We start from the raw sequence: 21,837 nt of genomic DNA on the forward strand, positions 1-21,837 counted from the left end.
GTATAACCATCTTAAAGCTGCCGAGGTTGAGAAACACTGGCGTAGAAACATTCTTGCTGAACTTTGGCTTGTAAGGTCCTCTTTGAAAGCTTTAGATTATAACATTTTCCATTTCTTAACTTCTGTAGCATTGTTCTGTAGAATCTGAAAGCTTCCAAAATCTTTTTTGTTTCTGTGCCCAATACATGTATTGGCCAACTATGTTTTTTGGACAAAGGAAAAGAACAAATGGGCCGCAGTCTCTCTCCACGGGGCCTTTCAGAACACAAACAGGCTTAAGTACAAATTGTTATGAATGTAATCATGATGGGGGGGGGTAGAAAAGGGGACATTCCAGGACTACAGTAGTCTCTTGCCAGTTCTCCCTAAGGAATGAGGCCAAATGATAGAGGGTTTTAGAAGCAGATTAGCTTTTCAAACGTTCCTGTTTTGCTTGAGACAGCTAAAACTTTATCTAGCCTTATGCAATGGTGGAGAATCTCATCTTAAGATAGCAGCTAGGGAAGACCAGACCAGGACTAGAATTACTAGGATAAGAAGAGAAAAAAAACTGTCCACAGAACCACCACTTCTTATCTGGGATTAAAGGTCTCCCTTTCAGCAATGTCCACAAAGTCCATTACAGTACTCAATTCTGTATTCAGTATTCCAGGACTGAACCTCAGAAGAAGGCTGGAGTCAAAAGGAAACTTGGAAGGGTTCTAGGCTCTGGTTCACACAAACATGTTCAGGATCTCGATTCTTCAACGGCCCTGACTTCAGCAAAAGGCCAAAGAAGTAACCATTGTCTGGGGCAGGAGATCAACCCCACCTTCTCCTAGGGTTGATCTCCTGCCCCAGACAACGTGGGTAAAGCCTTCTCCTAGTTGAGTTTAACTCTTGATGCTTTCACAGATGCATCCACGGGAGAGGGCGCGTGCGTGTCTGTGTGCAGCACATGAGCTTCGCCACTGTCTTCTTCCAGCAGGGCAGCCCACCTTCCCAACCCACGACTTTTTAGGGGCTTCCCATTCAAATTCTAAGCAGGATTTACCAGCCAAGCTTGACCTATCCAGAGACACACCGAACTCTGCTCCTTATTCCCTCTTCCCAGCGGGCCGGGGAGGCAGCTGTGCGGCGCTCCCACCGAGCCTTAGACCAGAAGGGGCGTGCAAGCGCGGGGCCCCGGCGCACCGGAGCCGAGAGCACGTGCCGGCGAGAGGGCCGAGGGGCGGCGGCGGCGGCGCCGGGGGCTGGTGGGGGGCGACCGGAGCATGCTCAGGAGAGGATGGAGATTTTTCCGAAAGGGCGGAGCCGTCGGGGGGCGGGGCCTGAGGTCCGATAAACCCCGGCGCCGTGGAGCGGCGAATAGGATTTACCGCGCGCTGCAGCTCGAGGTGGGTCGGCGGGGGTCTCGCGCTAAGCCGGAGGCGCCCGGCGTGCCTCGCCGGGGGGCAGGGAAGGAGGGCGGCCGCCTGGCGCTCGAGCAGGGGAGCAGCGGCGCCCTTTCTCCTCCCGCCCCGGAGTAATGCTGGAATTCGCCCGGGGAGAGCGGGCAAGTGGAGCTGGGCGCCCGGCAAGAGGCAGGGAGCCGCTTCGCTCGGGGGGAGAGGACGGAGGGTGGGTGGCATTTCCCCCGGGGGCGCGGTGCCTCTCTCCGGGCTCCGACCTTTGCGGCGACCTGGCCGCTCGGTTGGAAAGAAAGGAAAGGAGGAGCGGCCGTCTAGTGGCTGTGGAGAGCGCCGGGCCGGGCCCTCCATTCTCCTCGTGGGCTGGCATAGGAAGTGAGCTGGCGGTAGTAGAAAACGCAGGTGGGGATCTCGGTGGAGAGCTCAGGTGCTGCTCTGCTCTCCGCCGCCACCTGCGGAAGGCACTCCCCCTTCCCGAAGACCCCCCCTCGTGTTCCCTTCCCTGCCCCCCTTTAACCTTTCCCGGTCCATCCTGGGAGTCTAGAGGGGATTTCTAACACCGATCACGTACAGGCTGCATATCCTGAGAAATAATCTAAGGTGGTATTTAAAAGTATGGCTTTAGTAGAGGAGAGTTTGCCTGTCGTGTCTCTGTATGGGTTGCTGCGAAGGCCTTCTAAGCAGCCTGGGCTGAGGCAGGCTCATTGTTTACCCCTTCAGCCAAGGGACTGTGCAAGCTGCCTGTCCTAGGGAGATGTTCTGCCTTTCCAGCTGAACAGAATAGTAACTCTCACTCACAGTGTCCAATTTTAACTCAAGGGGAAAAGTTCCGTGGCTTCTGGCTAACACAGTTGTTCCCATCCTTCCTGGTCCAGCACAAACATGGCAACATCATTTCTAGTGGACAGCCCAGATGTGAAGTACACGCAGGATTTCATTGAGGCTAAGTACAGCTATGGCACAGTACAGGTCTGCCAGGAGAATGGTGTCACCAAGGTAAGGTGGGGGCCCAGTGGCTAGGAGAGAGTGGATGGAAGAAAAAGGGGGTGTGAGCATTGGCAAAAGCTAAGCTGGGTACCCAAGATATTTTTCTCCTTTCTGCTTTCCTAGTTAAGAATTAAATTACTAGTTTTGTGATAGGCTATATGTATGTCTGTGTATGCTCTGTCTTTTCTCCGTTAAAAAAAAGCAAAGCAATTTGTGGTCCCAATGGGAAAATACAAAGTTAAAGTCAGATGGAGCAATCACACTCAGCTTTGGCCAGTGCTTGGTGGGGGATTATGAAAGTTAAAGTCCAACATATGGAGGGCATTGTGGGGAAGCTTACAGCAAAAGCATTAGTTCATGAGGAAGAGGATGATAATAACAGTAATAAGTTCTCTCAGTTGTTACGTACCCAAACAGCACCATTGTTAGAAAGTAATACTGACAACCTCTGCTGAACTTCACAGTTTGCAGAAATGCAAAGAATTTTAGGGAGAAAATCCCCAAATCTATTCAGTGAGTACGGAGCAGGTAACTGTTGTTTAGTGGTGGTGTGGCTGGAAAAGCAGAAAGAAGATGGCAGAGAATATTCTGGAAAAGAGAATTGGTGGCTGGCAGGAATTGCGGACAAGAATTCAGATTGCAACAGTTGGTTGCCTATCCTAGGTATCCGAATATAAACAGAGTGGTACAAAACTAAAACGGGGGGAAAAAATCCTCCAGGAGTTTCAAAGCTTTTCTGTAAGTTACCGGCTTTAGGCCTCTGTGTTGCCCACTGTTTATGAAAGTTAAGCTCTTAATTCAGAAAGCTTGCAGACATTCCAGTTGCTTGGGAAATAAAACTCTTGGAATGCTTGTCAGTCAGTTCCTCTGACATAACAGGGGGAGTGGTCCGTTTGGTGGGGAGGCATAGAATTGTATACCAACCCTGAAGATGGGATTGTTTTGTGGAGCAGGCGCATAACTTGGGAAGAGGCCTTGGAGATAGATTAGGAACTCTTAGGGGAGAAGAAGAATGCAGAGCAGCAACAAAGGCCAACGGGGAGCTTGTTCTGCCATCCTTTTGATGCCTCAGCTAACCTGACCAAAATAAAATCTGGGAGTATCATTTCTAAGTGGAAGCAGATGGCTCAACCAGCTGAATTAAGCACCTTCTGCACGATTTTAAGCATTGTTCATGTGTGGGAGCTTTGTTGGCAGGGAGAAGAAGAGAATTTGGGGGAGTCTGCTGCCAGGATTAAACACGAAGTATCCTCTGATCCACTGGAACTTAGAGCTATTATTCTAATTGTTCCCCTAAATCAGTGTTTCTCAACCTTGGTAACTTTAAAGTATGTGGACTTCAACTCCCAGAATTCTGGGAGTTGAAGTCCACATACCTTAAAGTTGCCAAGGTTGAGAAACACTGCTCTAAATAATGGCAAATGGTGTGCATGTGGAAATGGGAATGATTTTCTGTTTTGGAGTTAGCATATCTTGCTGAGTCCTTCTATCCTCACTGACCTTCTGCTCTCATAAGGTTTCTTCGGTGGGGTGTTTTCACAGGTCAAGCCATCCTCGACCAATCTCACTTTCCGTACAGGCCTGCAGGTCCCCAAGCTGGGTGTGATGCTTGTTGGCTGGGGGGGAAACAACGGCACAACGGTGACTGCTGCTGTTTTGGCCAATAGGCTGGGTCTCTCCTGGATGACCAAGAGGGGTCAAAAGGTGAGTGAGCCATTCAGATTCTTGGTTGTTATGTGTTATTTTCTCTGAGAGGGACTTAAATTGGGAGCAAGAAAACTGGTTTATAGTCTGCAAAATGTAATGAGCTTTTAGCTTGTCTTTCATCTAGTGCAGGGTTCCTCAACCTTGGCAACTTTAAGACAGGTGGACTTCAACTCCCAGAATTCCCAAGGCTGGCTGGAATTCTGGGAGTGGAAGTCTACCCGTCTTAAAGTTGCCAAGGTTGAGGAACTCTGATCTAGCGAGAGGGTTCGCCAAACCAAACATAGACATGGGATATTCTACCAGGTCTCATAAACAGCTTTTAACAGGACTGATCAAATATCCTACCCTACTGTCTGGAGTGACTGTGACACTCAATTTTAATGAGAGTTAAAAAAAAAAAAATTACAATTTTTATAGCCCAAAAATTTGAGTTCAAGAAGTTTGGGATCATCTCTCCCTCCTAGTCCTAAATATCAGAGTAAAGAAATATATGGGTCTTCCTATGTATAGATCCATCTATAATATTCCTCCCTTTCAGGGAGTCAGAATTTTGTGTATTAGTATTTTATATGCTTTTTCTTTAACATCGTATATAACAGGATGTTTCTGTATTTTTATGATTAGCAGGAAAAGTGGGAAGCTGATAGGGTACATTTAAAGGTGAAAATATAACAATTCACTTCTCTTTCTGAGTAAATCCTTACCTGGACAGTGGAAGAACCTTAATTTTATGGGGGAGGGGGAGAAATAAATATCCCCTCTTAAATTTGTTGCTGAAATGTGATTTGAAAGACATCTATGATCATAATTTAGGCAGGGGGGAATAACAGTGAATGATGTTCACATATAAAGTGATGGCTTCGTAGGTTTGTGGGGACCAGGCACCTTCCCATTAACTTTTTTTGTAAATAAAATAAAAGGGCGTATGAGACCAGTTTGGTCTAGTGGTTAAGGCACCAGGCTAGAAACTGGGATATGGTGACTTCTGGTCCCACCTTAGGCACAAAGCCAGCTGAGTGACTGAGCCAGTCACCCCCTCTCAGCCCTAGGAAGGAGGCAAGGGCAAACCACTTCTGAAATCTTGGCAAGAAAACTTCAGGGACTAGTCCAGGCAGTCGCCAGGAGTCAGTGCTGACTTGAAGGCACACTCAAAAAAGTGTATAATCTGGTGGACCTGATGATGCTGGACAAAAATGGCTGCTGTCCAACTGTGCTCCCCACCTGTCCTGGATGAGACAGGCATGTTCTCCAGTGTCTCAAGCAATATTAAGCCATTCTCATCAACTGCACTGAAACCTTTTGAAGTGGAAATGAGAGGATCACAGTTCATCCCCCTAACAATAAGAGCTTCCTAAAAGTTCTTGAATAATGCCTATTCTGCAGTGGGAACAATTATCCAGAGAGATGATGGGCTCCTCTTCCCTAGATGTGTTCAAATGGAGATTAGAAGGCCAAATTAAAGCATACAGTATCTTTAATTTGGATTCTGGCCCTCAGGAGCAGGTTGGAGTCAGTGGCAGCCCTTCCAACTCTAGACTTCTAAAATTTAATATAAAAAGCAAGTAGTCTGTACTTCTGCTACTGGAAAAGATCATTAGGCAGTTCCACTGAATGCTTCGCCCTCTTTGCCCATACTGATGCCAAGTCTCCCACTTCTGCCCCCCAGCATGCCAACTACTATGGCTCTCTCTTACAAGCATCCACGGTGTGTCTGGGGAGCGGTCCCTCTGGAGACGTCCATATTCCTTTCTGTGATATGCTCCCAATGGTACATCCTAATGACATTGTTTTTGATGGTAAGTGCTGATTTGCAAAAAAAAAAAAAAAAGTCAAGGGAAGGGGGTCTGTTTGCCTTCTTTTTAAAGTTGCAAACTTTAATTGGGAGATCAGTCAAATTAAAGAAAAAAATGGAAGAAGGTCATGTTGTGAAATTGGCCTGAGGATTAATGCCCAAATTTTGGAAGCACATTTTTTGTGCCTTCTTAAGATAGAGGATGGGATGGCTTCTTACTGGTGATGTTTGTTCCTAAAAGATTCGCCTTTTTTCCCATCCTGCTAGGCTGGGACATCTCCTCCATGAATTTGGCTGATGCCATGCGCAGGGCCCAGGTCTTGGATTGGCCCCTCCAAGAGCAGCTCCGTCCCCACATGATAGGCCTGAAGCCTCGGCCTTCCATCTACATCCCTGAGTTCATTGCTGCCAATCAGGGGGAGAGAGCTGACAATGTTCTGACTGGGAGCAGGGCTGAGCAGGTGAGTAGAAGGTACAAAGGTAAGGCGTAAAGTTACTCCAAATCTGATCCTTGATCCATCTAGCTCAATATTCATTCTTGCAGCAGTTAACAGAGACCTGTTTTAAAGGGCCTTTCTAACCTACATCCTTTTGTGAGATGAGATTCACATTTGGTCTTCTACTGGGGTGCCAAGAGCCTCACTCCTTAAATAGGCAGGGCCAGGCTTACATTAGTTTGGATTAAAGTCAAAACTGAATTTAAATTAAATTAAATAGAGTTAATATGAGTATTTCTGCAGTAAAAATACCATTTGGTATTTTGAATGACAATTTTGGGAAGTGTTCTTGGGGCACTTCCTTCAGGGCTTTGTGGGAGATACACGTGTTCCTTGGACATCAGCTTTTGCATTTCTGTTCAGCCTGCAGGTGCCCCCCTTCAAGTCTTGACTCTTGGCTACGAGATGGACAAGTCCATGCAGTTTTCTTGGGAGCATTTTTCCAGGGCTAAGAGAGAGTTACTGGCCCAAAGTCACCCACCTGACCTCCATGACTAAGGCAGGACTGGAATTTGGACTTCCCTGCTATGTCCAGTGTAGCCATTAGACCAAGCTGACTTTCTCAGCCTGCAAAAGAGATGTTTTTTTTGGAGAGGGAGATACCTTCGAGTGAGTGTTTGACTCCTGGCGACTGCCTGGACTAGTGCCTGCAGTTTTCTTGACAAGGTTTTTTGGAAGTGGTTTGCCACTGCCTCTCTCCAGGGCTGAGAGAGAGGGACTGGCCCAAAGTCACCCAGTTGGCTTCATGCCTAAGGCGGGACTGGAACTCATGGTCTCCCGGTTTCTAGCCCAGTGCCTTAACCCCTACACCAAACTGGCTCTCCTGGAGATGCTCTACTTTGGAGTTATGTGTGCTTTCAATGAGCCTGCAAAGCAGGTCATGAACTGTTTTTCTCACCTTAAAGATCCTTTCACCTGAAGTTCTTGGAGATTAAACTTGGCATGTCTGCCACCCTTCACTGATACACAGGCCCAGATGCTCCAGGGGAATAACATAGTTGGCTAAATCTTTGTTCATTAAACCAGGAAGCTGCCCAAGGCCATCTAGCCTAGTATCATCTCCACCCATTTGCATGCAGTCTCTGTGGTTCCATCTCTATAAGAGGCCTTTCTCATCAGTTGCTGCTGGAGTTTTTTTGCTTGGAAATTGTTGGCATTGTTGGCAGTGCCTTAAATTTGTTAGGCACCAAACAGAAATTTAAAACTTGAGGGTGTTAATGTTACAGCAGGACTATATATAATCTAAACTGCCTAGTTTAGTTAAATCCCAATTTATTTACTTTTATCCAGGGATTTTCCCTGGTGGGTAGTATACAGTGCGTATTATGCTATTCAGTCTGGATGCTATCTTCTTATTTCAAATGGGGGGAAGAGAGTGGTTTATTGAAAGATGTTGGGACATTTGAACTGGCAGTTTCTCAGTTTAGATCCTGCTTATTTGGACCTAAATTGATGGGCAGTTGTTTGTGATGCATCCAGGATATATTTAGAAAGCTTGGCTTAATTGTCTTGATTAGAAATCTGGTATGCTTGGTTTTCCTTTTTTCTGGAATGAGGTCTTGGTGAAAAGCAGCAGTCCAGCTGCTCATTTATCATTTGTGGTTAGGATCTGACATTTTACTTCCCTATGTTCTCCATATGCTCCTCCAAAGATGGCTCAGATCCGCCATGATATCCAGGACTTCAAGAACTCCAGTGGGGTGGAGAAGGTGATTGTCCTCTGGACAGCCAACACCGAGCGCTTCTGTGATATCCAGCCTGGCGTGAATGATACAGCTAGCAATTTACTCCAAGCTATTGAGGTGAGATACGGGCGTATTTGTCTCCTTCTTTCTTTCATCCAGTGCAAATTCTTGATCCTTAAATGGATTTTCCTTTTCTTTAACTTGAGCTTTATGTTTTAAAGATATGTAGGATGGAGATTAGGCAGCTAAGGGTTACAAATCCAAACCAGTTTAAAACCCATTATTTTTGCTTGGTGGCCCCCTTCTCTCCTACCCCACCCCCAAGTCACACACAACAAACGAGCTAGAACTTTTTAATGAAAGAACTCAGTATCTTCACATCTTTTCTGAGTTATTTGGCTATGCCAAGAAGGTTAAAATGTTTTGAAAAACCAACTTATAATTGCAGTGTAGGTATGCCTCAAATTACACCCACTTTAATTTTTAGCTGTGGAACATAGTTAAGATACAGATTTTGCAGACAGAAGATATAATAGCCTACAGTTTTAAAGGAATACACTTTTAGCAAAGGTTGAGGAAGAGAAATATTCAGCTTTAATTAACTGTGATTACTTTGTATAGCCTTGTCCGATCCAGTTTTTTCCAGATTTGTCAGTATTACAATTTCCAGTATTCCCAGACAATCTGAGAACTTGAAATTATGCTTGGACTTTCTGGTTTCACCAAAAAGGATCATATTACTCACTTTCCTTAGGTTTATAAAAAACATATTCATGTCTTTTGGCTTTAGTGTGATCAGTGAACCCAGCCAATTCTAGCTGGCTTGTACCTTGGCTTGATACAATGTGTGAACCAGCAATCCTGTCAAGATTGTATCTCAGTCCTCCTTCTGCAACGGCCACTGCCCTGTTCTATCTTGTCTGCTCTAACTTACAGACATTTCCAACATCTCCAAGGTTGAATAGTTTACTGAAGATGTGGGTCTCTGGGGTGGAGAGCAGAGGAGGAGGTCTCTCTGTCTTTCAGTCTCCTGACCAACTGACCTCTTGGTGCTTTCCTCCAGTCTGGCCTGGAAGTTTCTCCTTCTACACTCTTTGCTGTGGCAAGCATCTTGGAAGGTTGTGCCTACATCAATGGCTCTCCCCAAAACACTTTTGTGCCAGGAGTTATTGAGCTTGCTATCCAGCAGGGGGTCTTTATAGCCGGAGATGATTTCAAATCTGGTCAGACAAAGCTCAAGTCGGTCCTGGTGGACTTCCTCATCAGCTCTGGCATTAAGGTGAGTGATGACAGTGGGATGGGACATGGCCTTTGATTTGATGGTTGTGCTCTAAGATTGGGCAATATGTGTGCCAACCTCTAGGTCAGTGTTACTCAACCGTGGCCACTTGAAGATGTGTGGACTTCAGCTCCCAGAATTCCCCAGCCAGCCATGCTGGCTGGGGAATTCTGGGAGTTGAAGTCCACACATCTTCAAGTGGCCACGGTTGGGAAACACTGCTCTAGGTGGAGGAATTTCAGCTCCCAGCAACCCCAGCCAGCATGGTTTATGGTGAAGGATGTTGGGAACAGTAGTTTACAAACAGATGGAGGTGGCATAGATTTTCCCACCCTTGCTGTAACTTTAGTATGATCTCTGCTGGACCCATTTTACACATTTTCATATCACAAACCCAGCAAGAATTCTGTTCACCGGACCAGGGTAAAAAATGGGAAACTCAATGAATGTTAGAGCAATGTGTTCTGCACAATCCCAAGCACCATTAATCCTTGCTGCTGCAATATTTTGTAGTTCAAATGGTGTGTGAACTTCAGGACCCCCAAAAGGTTGTTAAATTTATGCCAATTTCAGATAGAACAAATCCAAAGTATGGTGGCTTATGAATCTCTGGTTGACTATGGGCAATTTTTTTCCATCCTGGTGTCCCCCCAATGCATGGAATTATCATTCCCATCCCCTTGCAGTCATATTGCCCTTTGGCTGAATTTGGGGATGATGGGTGTGATAGGCCAACTGATCTGGAAAGGATTGGTTCAAGGCGGGTTGGCTTAGAAACTGGTGCTGGGTCTGAAATGGGAATCTCTGACTTTTAGTAAATGAAATTCAGGAATAGCAGAAGAGCTGGAGAGAGATTAATGAAAAAATCTGCAAATGACCAGGGGAGATCTCTGGTCTCTGCTACCCCCTTCATTAAAAGCTATGTGCAAAGGTAAGGTGGCTCTGTAACTTGACCTCAAGGGAAACGCAAGCGCCACTCTAATCTTCCAAACTGAGCTGAGTTGGCATGGCAGTAAGTAGAGTCATGGCTTTGCTGCATGTTTATGATTGAAGTAGCAGACACTCTTTTCTCTCTGCTTTTCCCAGAAGCTCATAAAAAGGACTAATAACCTTGAGTTTTCAACAACTGCTATCTTTCCTTTCTTACAGCCAGTCTCTATTGTTAGCTACAACCACTTGGGCAATAATGATGGGAGGAACCTGTCTGCACCAGCTCAGTTCCGTGCCAAGGAAATTTCCAAGAGCAGCGTGGTGGATGACATGGTGCAATCAAACCCTGTCCTGTACGGGCCAGGGGAACAGCCGGATCACTGCGTGAGTGGGAGACAGTGGTGTGGTTTGGGGCACAATAGTGTGCCAACCTCTGGGTGGTGTGTGTGTGCATATGGGGGGTGCTCATCGTTTCTGGCTGCAAGGGATTATTTACTTGTTGCTTGCTCATAGACACCACTGCACACTCCCTGGACAGGTGGTGATCAAGTATGTGCCCTACACTGGTGACAGCAAGCGAGCATTAGATGAATACACATCGGAGATCGCTTTGGGGGGGACCAACACCATCGTCATTCATAATATGTGTGAGGTGGGTGAAAAGCTGTTGGGTTCCATGTGATGCAGATGTTCTGGAAATCCTACATTGTAGAGGAAATTATGGATCTTTTTCTCCAGCATCCCCATTTAAGAATTGAATAGTGGGAGGGTGGAAGGAAGTGTCCCATTTCTTGCTTAGCCCACAGGCAGGGAATAATTGCCAATTCTGAATTTAGGAAGTTGGTGCATATTCCTGCACCTGAGGATGAAAGAACGATCATGTTGGGTCAACTTTCAAAGTTGTGTTCCTGATTCCTTCTGCAGGATTCATTACTGGCCGCTCCCATAATCTTGGACTTGGTCATCCTGGCTGAGCTCTGCCAACGGATCCAAGTGGGCATAGGAGATGTCAAGCCGGAGCCCCTTCACAGCGTCTTGTCCCTTTTGAGCTTCCTCTGCAAGGCTCCCCTTGTCCCTGAAGGTGCTCCAGTGGTCAACGCCCTCTTCCGCCAACGGGCTGCCATTGAGAACCTGTTCAGGTAACTGCAATCCACTTGGATAACCATCCCATAACTTGGCAGCAACCAGTTATATCATGCATTTGTGTCACAGTGGAAATCTGCACTTGCTGCGTGTGCTACTTCACTTGAGTTGTGTACATGGTTTCATAATCTGGCATATTTTTAGGCTAGTTTTTGAGGCTTAAACAAACCCTCAAGATTGTGAAAGATGCACCAGGGCTCTGGTTACATGGATGCAGTCCCAGCTGCCCTTTGCTACCACATGAGCATTTTCCTTTCTACCCTGCATCTTTTAACCTCCTTGCCAGGATGAGTTGTGAAGGTAACCATAGCAACTCCGGCATCTCTTCTGACTGGGCCTGCTGAGAACTGGGTTTGAATCACCATGGTAACCCTGTGCACGTCTTCCTTGCGGGTCTCTGGTTTCTCCCTTTTCAGGCCCTCTACCATCTCCTAAATCCATTAACTTTACCTTAAAATGTAGCACTCCACTTCCCACGTATTTCTAGCTGGACAGACAACAACCCTCCTGTTTTCCCTGAGGACCTGATACTTGGAGGTAGGCTCCCTCCACACAAAGATTTTGTCTCACTCTCATGGTTACTAGCTGCTGTTACACCCACTTCTGTGAACGTACCCAACTCTTTCTGAAAAGCCAGAAGGCACTCTGTGTTTTATGGCAATGTTCCTTAAAGCTTGTGCTACTTCTCTGTCATAGATCTCCCAGCCAACAGGTTTAATTCATGGTTCCCCTTGAGTCTTACAAGCAGAAGAAAGCCCCTTTTTTCCTGCATGTTATAAGCCGCCATCTCCTTTTGATTGGAGATTTAAAACTTTTTTGGGGGGGGGGAGGTGACTGTTTGCAAGTAAGGTATGCTAACCTGGGTCTTTTCCTGCCTTCCACAGGGCCTGTGTGGGGCTCCCGCCTCAAAACCACATGCAGCTGGAACATAAGACCCAGAGACCGTGGGGCTGTGCAAAGCGTGGCCCTTCAACTCTGCCTCCAGCCTGGCCAGCCACTCCTAAAAAGGCAGCCCCCCACATGAATGGCTTTGTGGGTCCCACTGAAAGCAATGGCCACCCAGACCCCAATGTTCACAGCCACTTAATTGACCTGCAAAATTAGAAGCCCATAGCATGCCCCACTGCTAGCCAACATTGCATGGTAACCAGACCAGACTTACAACTTGGACTGTCTGCCTTGTTGACCACTGCCACCACCTTTTTTGTATTTGGTTACTTAGATTTTTATGTAGTAGTAGTGGAAAAGCTGTATTTTGGGGACAGGCAGTGTACCTTCTTTTTCTGTGTCCTTATCTGTTATGAATTAAATTTAATTTGAATGCTTGAATGTTTGAAATAATAAGATGTAACTATAGTCATCTCTTGAATCTCTTTCATCTAGCTCAGAAATTTAGACTGATTTGGCTATCCTTTTTTATATGGTGACATCAGAATAAACACATTGAAAGAATAAAGATGAGAGGGCCTGGTTCCTTTGTGATACCAACCTCCAACCATCCATTGTTTGTTAAGGCTACCTCCTTAACCCTTTCTGGTACAGGCAGTCCCCAGTTTAAGAACGAATTCCATTCTCAAGGTCTGTCCTTAAGTCGCATTTATATGTGAGCGAGAACAGTATTATTGTATAATACTGTATAAGTCATATTGTGTAATGGACTTGAACCATTGTGTATTTAACTCAAATCATTGTGTATTTAACTCAAATTTTGGTATAGTAGGCTCCGTTCTTAACTATGGGTCATCCTTAAACCGGGTGTTCTTAACCTTGGGATTACCTGTACACAGACCTCCATGGTTTGCACACCCTATAGAAAACCCATATGATACATCCTGTAAATGACAACTAGAAAAAAACCATCCGGTGAAGGCTGATCTATGTGGTTCCTAGGAGTTGACACCCACTTGATGGCACATAATTTTTTTTTTTAAATCTGCATCTGTTGATTGAACCAAACTGATCTTTGGATGGCTAAATACAGCTTCAGTATTAAGAAACGGTGTGCCTTTGGTGATTAGCACAGGAGGGAAGGAGTTTCTTGAATATCCATGGGGATCTGACTGGCTCTTTCCTATAGCAGACAGAGGTTGTATTCAATTTATTCCTGCTCTGATCTACAGTGCCCTTATGCTCAAACTGAAAATGAGTTGCTAGGATTCAAATAAGAAAAAAGTGATCTCCTTGCCTGGAGGCTTCCTGCTGGTGTCTGGCCACCAGATGTTGGCTTAGTTGAATTTTGGGTTTTATCTAGCAGTATAAGAGTTGGTCCCCTGGGGGAAGATAACAGATTGTTCTGCTTGCTGAATGGGAAACAACAAACCACTTGTAGACTTTTTCTTAAAAAAATCCAAATTACATTTATTGATGCAAGTTTTCTCATTGGAAACCTTAAAAATTCAATGACTTCCTCCAAAAATGGTATTTTATTTACACAGAATAACAATGAAAAAAAGCCCAAGCTGATGCTGTAATCCTTTGGATCTGGACTGGGGCAGCAAATTTGCCTTCTTCCCCATTCTTTAAGTTTGAGCAGAAGCTGACCCCAAACCCAGAAAAAAGGAGAAGAATCAATCATCTCTCTTCTCCCCAATATACTTTTTACAATCACACAAAAGCTGTGAAACCCCAACACTTCAAAAGTGTTAAGTTATGTAAGAATGGATGAATATGAATTTGATTCATTTTTTTTCAGCCACAAATTAATTTGGTTCTGTTTCTGCATCACTTGTAATTTTAAAACAATTACATTTTGATATACAATTTTGCCTAATTTTTTACATACCATTTTTCCTTACATACATTTTTATATTTGCTTTTCCTTGCAATTTTTGGAAAGCTACATTATAAAATTCTGAGATGCAGAAATACCCTCCCGGCAAAAGATTTGTTTTCTCTGCTGCCTATCAACTTGATAAGTTATTAAGATACCAGCTGAGGAAATTTATCCCCCATCCATAGATCCAGGTTAAATTGAGGAGGAAGTTTTGTACCAAGTGGGAATATACAATCCAAACCCTTACTTTACATATAATTAATTTGCTATTAAAAGATCACACACATCCTGGAGGTATGGAAGTGTTGGGTGTAAACATGGTTTTGGAAAATACAGAATGACTAGGTAGAAATGGGAACATGATCAGAAGAGCCCTCCCCTTGCTAAAGTTCTGGGGGAGGATTAGAATGAGAAGAGCCCATTTTCATATAAACTGTTGAAAAAAATAGATTCTGCCTTTTGCATTGCTATCACGGAATGTACTTGTTTCTCCTCAACGTGGTAACGGACACAGCTCTGACATGAGTTCCCCAATTCCCAACTGTAGGAATCCTTAAAGTTTTTATAATGACGGTGGTGGGTGGGAGAGAGAGTCAGCATCGTGTTCCAATTATGCTGGGAAGGTGGGACTATAGCTGCTTCCAAGGAGAGCTGGATAGAAAGATTGGGATCAACTGATAAATAACTGTGACACGTAGATTGTGTCTTTGTCCCTACCTAAGTTCAGCTGCTGACAACGTAGGCTTGTGGGAAGAGTGAATGTTCCTGAAACAGTAATGGGCTCAGAGAGGTAACCCATTCTAAATCTGTCTCTCTTGCACTTGGATCTCCATGGCCAGAGCTGCTCTTGTGTTGATGAGACAAGCTTAAAGAGTGCCTCCTACTTTTATAGCATATAGCACTAGCCCATGCGGCACAATTTGGAAGAGGAACAGGAAACAAGGGCTGGTGGGCTATAATGAAGCAGATGATGAAGAACGGCATTTGAAAGAGTTAATGGAAGAATCCAGAACTAGCAGTGAAAAGATCTAAAGCAGGGAGTGCACAATCTACAACTTCACTAAAAGCCCCTGTAAAAGCTGCCCCTGAATTTTGTTAATGTGATAGGAGATGGTAGCTGGTTCCATCAGGCACATGGAAAAATCAACCTATCTTCAATTCATTTGAATCAGAGATAAAGTGAGATAGTTTTTATGCCCACTTTTATATGTGTCCTCTTCCAGCATGTCTCTCAAACTTCAAATCCAGCCCAGGACCTATGCTGATTATTTTAGTGAATGGTAATACAGGCATCCATGCCTAATTACAATATCAAAATATGTAGGGACACCACAATGGAAATTCTGCCCTTTCCTACTGGTGTCATGACACTGCAGGCAAATACTGAGGGGCAGAGTTTGTGTCACATTACAATGCACGTTCTTCATCTGCCTCCTTTTCAATGCCTATGAACTGTTATATCCATTCACACCTAACCAAGCAAAACAGAATGACTCAACTATTTTTTTTTAAGCTTTGCTGCTCCCAAAGCCAAGATCTAAGATCCCAATACTTTTTGGAAAAGTTGGGATCAGGCATCTCAGCTTGCAGATGATAGTGATGACGATAATAATGATCATGTATTGCTGTTCAGTCTGGTTCTGGACACCACATTTTAAGAACAGAGACAAACTGGAATGAGTTCAAAAAACGGGGGAAAGGATAATTAGGGGTCAGGAACTGTAGGGAGCCATGGAGATGACCTTGGAGAAGACACAGAAAAGCCGTTAGAACAACAACAGGTGCTGAAGCATGCATTAAGCCCAGGTAGTTGGGAAAGCATAAGAACAAGACTCAGACTGGCTCCCCTCTGGTATAAGAGGGTTGGGAGGGAAAACATGGGCAGACTTGCAAGATTCTGTTACTGTAGCCTATCAATAAAGTATAGTTCCAGTCTTCCTGTTTCTTGATTGGGTCTGCTCATAGGGCTGACCCGGACCGTAGTCCTATGAGAAGAGACTGAAGGAGTTGGGTGTATTAAGCCTTGAGAAAAAAACAAGGGGAACTATGATGGCACTCCTGAAGTACCACTGAAGGTCAAGACCTCGGTAGCTTGAATGGACTTAAGACACAAGAAGACAAACTCTGGTTACATGTTTGAGAAAACTTCCCAGCTGGAAGGGTCCTTTGATAATGGAACCAGTGAGGGAGATGGTGGATTCCCCTTGGCTGGATGAGCTCAAAAGCTGCCCAGCTATCCATCCAGTTTTGACTGGAATGCCTGAACTGAGCAAGGTGTTGCCTACACCCAAACAAATCAACTACACTTGGGCTGTGACTCTTAGTTTTGGCTGGTGGAAGCCCTTTGCCAACATGGTGGCTCTCAAAAAAAAAACACTAAGTAGGTTGGACCTGCTTAGCACTTGGATGTGAGAGCTTCAGAACAGTCCAAAACTATAGACTAGACTGGGGAGTCAACTCTCCCCAAAGTAAATCACTTTCACGTTGTTGCCAAAATATAAAACTCAAAGGAGACTTTACTCCTGTTCTGTCCATTCTGAGGGCCAGCTCATCTCTATCCATCCCGGAGGACAGACTTTCCACAAAGGATGTGTTCCTCTGATAACGGGTGTGAGAACAGGCCAAAGGATTAGGTCTCTGCCAATGTATTAACTGACATATAAGTACAGTAGGCTTCCTTGACTTGGTGCCCTTCAGAGGTCTTAGCTTTCAACTCCCAACATCCAAAGTTGCCAGCTATGGTGGCAGGAATTGTAATAGGATGTATCTGAAAGCTGACAGATGGAGGACTGACTTTGGAGAGAAACAGCTGAAGTCAAAGGTGTAGTATCTTTATATTCTTGCTTGTTAGTGTTGGGAAGAGATGGAGGTCTAGCTTTTTTTTACAAGTCATTCATAGCATTTCCCCTTTACCTTCCTAGCTGAAAGGGATGGAAGACAGAACAAGGGAAATCTGCTAATGTGCACCTCTGTTGACTGCCATAAAGTTCTCTTAAGCTAAGTTTCTTTTTCTGTTACTGATGGCAGAGGGGAAAGAGAAAACATGCCATAGGTGTTTAAAACACCCTATTCAAGGGAGAAAAAACTAAAAAAGCTAAAAACATGATGCAGGGAAAGAGAAAAACAGTAATTACTATAATAATTTGTGTGTTTGCATAGCAACTGGTGGGTCAGCTGGTGGCAGCATCTGGCTGACCTTCTCTAGGCTTGGAAGCTGTGCAGATTTTAGCCTGGTTAATACCTGAATGGGAGACTGCTAGGAAATCCCAAGGCTGTAGGAAGTTGAAAATACATCCCATAGAATGCAGTGGCAAAATACTTCCATGCTATTGCCAAGAAAACAACATGGAAGTTTCTGTGAAGTCATCAGGAACCAAGCTCAAATTCACCTTGAGCTCAATTTTAGGGTGTCCTTTTTGCCCCCTATAGCATTGGTACCACACAGTCTCTGCCAACCGATATGGGCAGAATCAAGAATACTTCCACAGAAGTCTGTGCAATTAGGAAACAACTTTGCTATTTTTCTTTCTAGCCCAACGAACATAGGCAGGAAACTGAAGCTGGCTGCAATTAGGGGAGAAGGTAGTCTGCCCGTTGCTCAAAAAATATCGAGAGCACTTTTGCATTGACAGCCAAATCCACACATCTTCATCCCCAAATCTACTTTAAGCCAGACTCCATCTCAGTTTGTAGCAGTCAACTTCCACCCACCACTTCTTCCCCATTTACCTCCCAAACTTGCCAAAAGGGGCCTTCTGGCTTCCTCTAGCCCTCCCGCTGAATATCAAGACTCCAGAAGAGCCCCTTAACCACTTTTTCCTGAAGCACATGCCTTTTCCCCAACCGTATCACTAGTTTTAAGAACGGAGACCGAGATGGAGCTTTCCCAACAGCTCAACCGTTCCTGCTACAATGCAGAATTTAAAAGTCCAAAGGCGCAGGGTGGACGAGAGTCCCAATGTCCAAGGGCACCATCATAAACCCCTCAGGGTGGGGGATGCTGCAGTCCAGCAGGAGGGGTGCAGCTCCCTCCCTTTCATAACTGTCCACTTGAGCAGCATAGCAAACCTTCAGCTGTCCCACTTGCTGAGTGACAATCGTTCACGTCACTACAGTTTATTGAGTACCAATTAGAGGGTGGGTGGTGACCTGGGCGGGGATCAACAGTCCAGACTGGGGGCAGGGGGGCTGAGACTAGCAATCAAGGGAAGCTGTTATTAAATACAGGGGGATTAAGACCCCCGGGGGGCATCAGTCTGGCTCCTCTGGGACTGGGCATCCGGGCCGGGTCACACGCTCATAGTCATGCTGGGCGAATACTGGGGAGACAGATGGGAGACACCACAGCATTAGAGGAAGGGTCCATCATGGAGGGGGGGCACCGGCCCCCTCTTCACACCTCTGACAGCTGCTGCTTCCAGCATGAGATGGCGCTGTTAGCTGTTGGCACTGGCAGCCCAGTCCGACCCTGCCACAGGGTGCCCCGCCCCCCGCGTGCCCCCCGAGATCCCCGCCCCCTCCGCGGCCGCCGCTCCACGCAGGCCCTTACGCTCTCGCTTTGGAAGGGGTTTAAGAAGCTGCTGCCCATCTCACCGCTGCTGTCATCACGCGGGGTGCCCGGTGGGTTAGCTATGCCAGCCATGCTACCCGGGGAATTCTTGAGAATCAGAAATAAAAGAGGGAAAAACAGGCAATTCACACGTGAACTGTGATTAGGACACATTCTAAGAGAGGGTTATACAGCACTGTTGAAAAGACAGCATGCGGAAAAGGTTGGCTTTTTTTTAAAAAAAGCAAGTTTCTGGACCTTATAAAAATATTCTTGGATTCTGTTTGCACAATAGGCTTAACTAGGTCATAGCGGAATAATGTTGTAGGAACTTTCTCTCACACACAAATAACCTGCTTAATTAATCTAGATAGAGTTAGTCCTAGAAAAACCCTGGTTTTGTACAGGATAAACTGACTCCCTCCCAGTCAAATACCACACCCTCAATATCAGGGAAACTAAATACTGGGGAATTCAATTGACTCTCTTCATTCCTGAGACTCAGAGAGAGATTCTACTTCGGGAGGATCCCACAGAGTAGATATGCTCCCCCTTAGAACCATATATACTCTCCTGATCCCCTTCCAATCCCCAGGGCCTCTGGAACTCCTGCCCACCCCCTGGAAGATGCACCATGATGAAGCCCTTACCTTGGGCATCCCATCTATTTCACCTGGACCTGCAATGAGAATTGAGGCAGTTAAACACCAGTCCATTAGGTGGTCTCTACCAGGCTGGAAGAATCTTGATACCAAGATACCCAGAAGCTTCCACTTAACCAACAGAAATTCTTGCCAACAAAAACTTTCTGCCAATGGACTTTATAGAGGTATAGAATGTCAGCTCCCATCACTATCAGTTTTTAAGTCTTATAAAACCTATATATTTCCTCAAACCTTCCCCTGAATGGGATGTTAATGTTCGGTTCTTGAATCTAGCTAGACAGTCCCTTTCACACTATCATAATTTTACTTCCCCAAACCCTCAAAAGCAACTTGATGATCTGCAATCGTGCCATTTCACAGTGCTTTCAGAGCAGGGACCAAAATGAATAAGCTCTGCAAAACGTCAGCCAGTCCCAAGAGTTCTTTGAATAAAGGCAGCTATTACACAGCTCCTGAATTTAGGAGGCCAATTCAACATGCATCTAAAGTTATCTAAAGTTACATTCTTATACAGGTAGGCCTCGCCTAATGACCACAATTAGGACTGGAATCTCGATTGGTGAGCAAAGTAGTCATTAAGTGAGATACCACTAAGTGACTGCCTTACTCAACGACCGCAATCCAGGCATTCCTGGTTGCAGTCATTAACCAATCTCCCAGGTTGTTAAGCAGGCAGAGCGAAAGCGCTGAAGGATTTCAGCTCTGCACGGAACTGAAATCCTCCTGGCAGGCAGCCCTTTTGTTCTCAAATGTTCCTGAAGCCCATTGAAGGGTTTGCCCTCCCCTCCGTGGATGGCGGGGAAATCCTTCATGGTACTGGAGGAATGGAGCTGAAATAACAATAAGAAAACAATAATAATACAGTGATACCCATTATAACAAGATGGGATACTTAAAGGGATCCAGGTGTTATTGGAATTATAAACTATTAGCATCCCTCACCACTCTGGTTGGGGTGAAGGGCCACAAGTTCCTTTCCTTTAAAATAAGATTGTATTCATATGCATGGGGAGGGAAAGGATCAAAAGGGGAAAAACGTACAATTATTTCAGTTGCAAGCACATCAAATGTTGTCTTGGTTGGGGGTGATGGGTGTTGTGATCCAGCACATCTGGAGGTCAGTGAGAAAAGCCACTACATAGGAAAAGGATTAAGTACACCAAAATGGCATGTCCTCTGGGCTTAGTTATTCTTCATCTTCCTTTGCCAAAATTAAAACTGGAAGATATCAGAGTCAGCATCTGTTCTGGTGTCCAATGGTCTACAATGGGTAGCCCTGCTCAAGTCAGCACCAAGCTGACCTTGGCTGATCTCAAAAAGCTAAGCAAGGTTGGAGCTGGTCAGTACTTGGATGGGAGACCATCAGAAGATTTCACATCTCTAGGTTAGATTGGGAAGTTAAAAAATTTCTTGAAGGAAGCCAATGGCAAAGCATTTCTGTATTATTTGGTAAGAAAACTATTATGGACGTACCCTAAAATCATCAGGAATCATACTCGACTTGACTTGACCTCTTTTAGCATGCAAGGGGACATTGAGAACCCAACAGACACAACAACATGGAGAAAGAGGGGGAGAGGAAGAGTTCTGGAACATCCTCCCCCCCATCCTTTGAAATGATACATTTGTGCTCCCTTTTCTCACTAAAACAGATCCAAGTTATTCTGGATTTTATCATCCATGACCACCCCTGCAGGCAGGTCCATACTTACCTAAGGATCCATTCATATGATGAGGTTCCATGGCACTCATCCCAGCCATTGGACCTTCTGGACTTGGCCCGATGGAGAACTAAACATTGTACACAGAGAGCATTTAGAGAAGAGAAATACAGAAAGCATTAGGAAGGACAGATTCCAGGAGGAAGAAGCATATTTGTTTTTATCATAAAATATCATCCAGCAACAGGGAGGGAGCAGGAAGTAGGCACTTACCCCAGGCCGGCTTGGAGGAGGGCCAACAGAGTTCATCATGTACATATTTTCACTAGAGTTGGTGGAGTCTGAAACAAGAATAGGACATTACAAGAAAAAGTAGTCAAGCTGTTCTCTTTTCACACTGTGGCCATCTAGAAACCTCTAGGAAGCCCATCGGCAGGACATGAAGTTCCACAGTATTCAGAGATATACTGCTTCAGTAAATGGAGGTTTCATCCCAAGGTATTAAAATCTGGCTGAATGAGGTCAAAAGCCCACCTAGTCCAGAGCTCCATTCCAAAGTGTAGCCATCAGAAGCTTCTCTAATGCACAATATGCTAAGCCATATTGTGCACTGGAGGAGAGCCTTAGCTTGACCTATAGATTAATCTGAAAATTAATTACAGTCCAGCATAACAGCTAGACTAAGGTTAAGCAGACCCTAGTCCTCCAAGAAAAGAATGTGAAGTACTAGAAAGCAGAGGCACTCCTGGACAACCTCCTTTAGTTTAGTTGGTGTGTGTGT

General features: G+C 45.1%; 2 protein-coding genes across 5 annotated transcripts in view; one reads left to right on the forward strand and one right to left on the reverse strand.

Annotated features, from left to right (window-relative positions):
- Positions 1-1,246: 1,246 nt before the first annotated feature.
- Positions 1,247-12,864, forward strand: ISYNA1 (inositol-3-phosphate synthase 1). The gene is made up of 11 exons (XM_088149554.1): positions 1,247-1,376; positions 2,264-2,384; positions 3,918-4,079; positions 5,749-5,878; positions 6,142-6,335; positions 8,024-8,173; positions 9,120-9,335; positions 10,485-10,649; positions 10,804-10,917; positions 11,190-11,404; positions 12,293-12,864. The coding sequence occupies exons 2-11, from the start codon at positions 2,271-2,273 to the stop codon at positions 12,510-12,512; spliced, it is 1,680 nt and encodes a 559-aa protein (XP_088005680.1). The 5' UTR covers positions 1,247-1,376; positions 2,264-2,270; the 3' UTR covers positions 12,513-12,864.
- An 875-nt stretch (positions 12,865-13,739) lies between these two features.
- Positions 13,740-21,837, reverse strand: part of SSBP4 (single stranded DNA binding protein 4) — a 47,493-nt gene continuing 39,395 nt past the window's right edge. For 2 of the 4 annotated variants that reach the window (XM_007437176.3, XM_007437175.3), the window contains exons 14-18: positions 21,330-21,397; positions 21,108-21,186; positions 19,381-19,409; positions 18,731-18,838; positions 13,740-18,500 (exon numbers count right to left, since the gene is read on the reverse strand). In XM_007437176.3, coding sequence (XP_007437238.1) covers positions 18,471-18,500; positions 18,731-18,838; positions 19,381-19,409; positions 21,108-21,186; positions 21,330-21,397 — 314 coding nt within the window. In that variant the 3' untranslated portion in view covers positions 13,740-18,470. Of the gene's footprint in view, positions 18,839-19,380; positions 19,410-21,107; positions 21,187-21,329; positions 21,398-21,837 lie in introns of all 4 variants that reach the window. The other 2 variants (XM_015889644.3, XM_007437174.3) reach the window with 1 other exon arrangement.

The sequence above is a fragment of the Python bivittatus genome, unplaced genomic scaffold (assembly GCF_059951505.1).
Source record: "Python bivittatus isolate LINGU-HERP-01145 unplaced genomic scaffold, Pbiv_v1 ctg000580_np1212, whole genome shotgun sequence".
Classification (NCBI taxonomy): Eukaryota; Metazoa; Chordata; class Lepidosauria; order Squamata; family Pythonidae; genus Python; species Python bivittatus.